The sequence below is a fragment of the Podarcis cretensis genome (assembly GCF_951804945.1).
Source record: "Podarcis cretensis genome assembly, chromosome: 10".
NCBI classification, from domain to species: Eukaryota; Metazoa; Chordata; class Lepidosauria; order Squamata; family Lacertidae; genus Podarcis; species Podarcis cretensis.
In genome coordinates this window covers 46595082-46599621 of record NC_137179.1, presented here as the reverse complement: position 1 = coordinate 46599621, position 4540 = coordinate 46595082, and the positions used below count along the sequence as shown (strand labels likewise).

General features: G+C 47.8%; 1 protein-coding gene across 3 annotated transcripts; it reads right to left on the bottom strand.

The window, feature by feature from the left end:
- Window positions 1-721: 721 nt before the first annotated feature.
- LOC307225972 (nuclear cap-binding protein subunit 2) lies at window positions 722-4144 on the bottom strand. 3 transcript variants are annotated; one of them, XM_079994444.1, is made up of 2 exons: window positions 3999-4144; window positions 722-1713 (listed from the first exon to the last, which is right to left on the bottom strand). In XM_079994444.1, exon 2 carries the CDS (start codon window positions 1655-1657, stop codon window positions 1151-1153), a length of 507 nt encoding a protein of 168 aa, XP_079850570.1. In that variant the 5' UTR covers window positions 1658-1713; window positions 3999-4144; the 3' UTR covers window positions 722-1150. The 3 variants fall into 3 exon arrangements, with proteins under 3 accessions (XP_079850570.1, XP_079850571.1, XP_079850572.1); XM_079994445.1 differs by having other exon boundaries at window positions 3900-4033; XM_079994446.1 differs by lacking the exon at window positions 3999-4144 and adding an exon at window positions 3612-3731.
- Between the last annotated feature and the right edge of the window lie 396 nt (window positions 4145-4540).

Below are 4540 nucleotides of genomic sequence, written 5' to 3'. Positions count from 1 at the left end.
CCTTTTGCAGCCCCAGGTTCTCAGCCACCAATCCACTAAGACCTTTCCCGGGCTTAGCCTCTTCCATTTTTTTGAGCTCTTTCTATTCATCATCATTATCTGCCCACCCTCTCGGTGATGTCTTTGCAGGGTAGCAAGTCCAATGGAGGCATCACAGTTAATGTAGGAGTAGCGATCTATACTTAGATGAAGGGTGGCTAAGCTGTGACCCTCCAGAGGTTGTTGCACTACATCTCCCTCATCCCCAACCATCAGGTTTGATGGGAATTGTTAAGTTCAACAACATCCGGAAGCCCATAGATTGGCCATTCCTTAGCTTAGACTCTCACTGCTTCCACTGTGCCCGTTAAATACCCTGCTGTAGTGGACAAATAATAGATGTGGTTCCTGCAGGAAATAATTAATGTAGTGTTAAAATAAAGGTATACCAGTTATTTTAGGTCAATTCCATCATCTAGCCCGCCACCCTCTCCTTCCGGGTCTGTGTTCGAGCCCTATAAAGTTTGAGCCCTTTAAAGTTCTTCTATAGATGTCAAACATCTGGCAACATATAGTCATGGCAATCCATGCTAACAAAGAGCCCTATCTGAATCAGAACAGTGGGGGAGGGGGGAACATCCTGAGGAAGTGGGGAAGTGGTTGCCTATCACAGATCCAAGTTTCAGTAGTAGGACAAAATAAAATAAAATCCTGCAATGGAATAACTGAAATACCACCAGCAGCCATCTTGAATAATATTTACTGAAATCATATACCAAAATAAGTCAGTAAGTCTCATGTAGGGCTGACATAGCAAGCAGTTTTGGGGTGTATAAAAATGCCCATCACCATATTTCCCTCACACAGTCCCTGAATAGTAAATGAATAGAATGCCTGTAAAGTTAATCTTCATGGGAAGGAGAAATATCCACAGCAAGTAAAGCTGTGCATTGACAGAAAGTTAAGAACTATTGAAGTCACTAGCAAGATGTTGTTCCTCTTTCTTTCCCGAGTTATGGTGCTAGATTCTATGCTTTGTGTGCATGGTTTCTTGAAGCTTTCTCTTTTCCTAGCCTCCTTACACATAGCAATGTGATCACTGCATTTTCACATAGCTTCCCCCCCCCTTTTTAAATTATTTTTTATTATCTTTACCCAATCCAAAAAGCCATTAGTAGATCACTGACTGCTGATTTGTCTTCTGCTGCTGAACAATCTTGCCAAAGCCCCCTCTGCCCACATCGTAGTCTGTTCGGTACTCATCTCGTACCTGGCCACCTGTTTTCCCACGGCCATACTGCCGCCCTTCCTTAAACCCAGCATCCCAGTCTGTTCGGATGATGCGGTCGTCCAGACGGGTTCCATTGATGAACCGCATAGAATGCTCTGCTTCTGCTCTTGTGTAGTATTCCACAAAGCAGAAGCCGCAGGGGGTTTTCTTCACTTTGTCTAGCCCCATGACTATGCGCTTGACATCCCCACACTTGGAGAAGAGCTCATGAATTTGTTCCTCTGTGGTGTAGAAAGAGAGGTTGCCCACATAAAGTGTGCAGGAGTTTTTCAGGGATTTTTCTTGCAGGTAACGACTTCCCTGGAAGTGCTGGTCCCGATACATGCTGAACTCGCAGTACGAGTCGCTGTTGAGGCTGCTCAGCGTTGTGCTCAACACTCCCGACATCTCGCCCAGCTTCCGGTGTTGCAACAGCGGTTCCTTCACACGGCTCTTGAGCAGACCTAGGGAGAAATGTTTTAGCCAACTTTATGAGTACATCACCCACTTTCTTTTTGTGAGCCGGTCACACTGGTGTGACTTTGTTCAGACCATCTTCCTGGGCTCCATTCCAATCCCTTCATCCCTGTCCTTTTGCTATTTGCCAGGACAAATACACATACATCTTATTTCAGGTTATTAGGAGAGTGCCTTATGAAACCTCATAGCAGAACATCAGTATATTGCTTGTACCAATGCAACCCTGGCAAGTATTTTCACAATAATTAATTGTGCTGGAGGCTGCATAATGCAGATGAAAGCCTTTTAAGCCTACAGAAACCAGTATTTAGGTATGAGCAAGAATGGACCCCAGTTAACATAATAATGATGATGGTGATGATGATGATAATAATATTTTTATACCCCGCCCATCTGGCTGGGTTTCCCCAGCCACTCTGGGCGGCTCCCAACAGACTTAAAAGTACAATAGAACATTAAAAACTTCCCTAAACAAGGCTGCCTTCAGATGTCTTCTAAAAGTCAGACAATTGTTTATTTCCTTGACATCTGATGGGAGGGCGTTCCACAGGGCGGGTACCACTACCGAGAAGGCCCTCTTTCACACTATTCAGTCCAATTTAAAGCATTTTTATGTCTTGTTGAATTCACTTGAAAGATATGCAGTGCAATACTATGTAAGTCTACTTGGAAACAATGCACTATTTTCAGTAAGACTTACTGCCTAATAAACGTGCTAAAGATTGCAATATTATGTGTGTGCTTAACACTTTCACTGAAAGCAAATGGCTGTAAAACAATGGTGTAGTGATTGTTGTTTCAACCACTCTTGACTGTGCCACAAAGCTATGTTGGTGTTCTTGAGGTCTAAGGAACAGACCAGGAGGAACTTTCCCTATTTACAAAGTCCTTTTCTTCAGGAAATCCTCCATAAAGAATCCTTAGATGCTGTCACCAGTCAAGCTGAACCTCTCCAGGGTTAGCCAACATGGTGCTTTTCAGATGTTGGGCTACAACAGGTATTACCCCTGCTGCCTGCACTTGAAAGCTGGGGTTAATGGGAACTGAAGTCCAGCAACTTCTGCACAGTTCCTTGCAGGAAAGAGGCTCTAAGTGAACATCTTTGGACTTATGACTACAAGGAAAGCAAAACGGAGGGTAAATCCTCATTCTTTGTACACCACCACACACCCAAACTTTATGACTATCTGTACAGTCAGGAAATGTTTACTAAAGTTATGAGAGCAACTACTTGAAACCCTGCTGTCTATGATAGTGCTAATCAAATTTAAAACAAAATTAGCAAATTGCTTTTGAAAAGACCTAAGTAGAGGCCTCCTGGATCAGACCAAAGCCCTATCTAGCCCAGCACACTTCCCCCCCCATTTTACCCATACTTTTTAACCCATATATGTAGTGAAAATACAACTCCAAGAGCTAAGAACCAAGGGTTCACTGGATCCGAGTTCACAAAGGTAGGTGTCCTTAGGACTGCAATTACTCAAGACTCCTAAATGGAGGCAGGCACCATGGATTGCTTATTTCCAAGTCTTTGTGTTTTAAGACTTGAAGAAGCCCAATACCCCAATCTCATGCAAAAGCATGCTTACTCAGAAGCAGGCTATAGCAACGCCAAGTAAGTTTATTCTTACATAAGTGTGTTTAGGACCGTAACCTTAGTGGGATCAGTTAAGATTCTGCAAGCTTAGAATCCAGAAGCCTGTTACAGGATTCATTGGCTTCATGAGGAACGGACACCTTGGGGGAGGGGACGACAGCAATTTGCAGATAGAAAATTGTAAAGAGAATCACAGTAAACCACAATGCAGCACACGTAATGGACAACTGAAGCCTGAACAAAAGAAACCTGTAGCCCTACACACATTTCTACTGAGAAGCATACCCTGAGCTCAAGGACTGGCCTCTTTCTGAGATAAACGGGTAGAGGAGTGCAGCTATTGCCACGTGCAACTTTTCAGACTTTTTAAAGAGCGGCTGCCGCCATCGAAAGCGGCCCCAGAAGACCAACCGAGAGAGAGCTGAGCGACACGCATCCTTTGTACTATTTCACCCAACCGCGTGGCGGTGAACGCGCTCGCGGGGAGACAAGAAGCACCTTCCTAACGCCCCTCTGGACTCCACAAGTAGGGGGGGGCCCGAAACTTGGCGCGCAGGGCTATCCTACACATACCAATATTACAGGCTGTTTCGTCTGCTCGCAAAACGCGCTGCCGAGTCCTATTCTAAGCCCGGAAAGCATTGCATTGTGGGAGGAGGAGGAGGTTCTCACCCTTCGAACGAGGCTTCCTTCCTTCCCTCTTCCTCAACTAACCGTCCCCCGCGCGCGCACTCGCTCGCTCGACGCTGCGTGCGTGCGTGCGTCACGCGGGGCAGCCCCGCCCACGCCAGCCTCAGGGAGCCAATCGGGGCCTGCGGAGTAGCGACGTTGAGCGCGCAGCCCCCCTGCCCCGCCTTTCGCGCGAGGGCCTCCTTGAACTTTGACCTTAGGCCTCGAGCGCGAGGCAAACAGACGGCCGGGTGTCGGGCCCTCCTCCTCCTCCTCCTCCTCCTCCATTTGCCTGAGAGGAGAGAGAGGTCGCTCTCGTTCTTCCTCCCTCTTCCTCCTCTTCCCTCCTCACCCCCTCTTCCTCCCGGCCCTCCCTTTGACTGTTCCCGCGCGCGAGTGCCAGGCGCTGGCGATGGTTCTGACCTCCGTGCGGCGCGCGCGCTAATCCTCCCCGCCCCCCGCCCTCCTCGTCGTGTTCCACCCCCGCCTCGGGGAAGAGCGCCGCGCGGAACCGCCGCCGCCGCCGCCGCCGCCTCCTCCGCCGC

Coding starts and splice junctions, on each gene's coding strand:
- LOC307225972 (XM_079994444.1), bottom strand. CDS start 1,657: ATGTCGGGAGTGTTGAGCACAACGCTGAGCAGCCTCAACAGCGACTCG.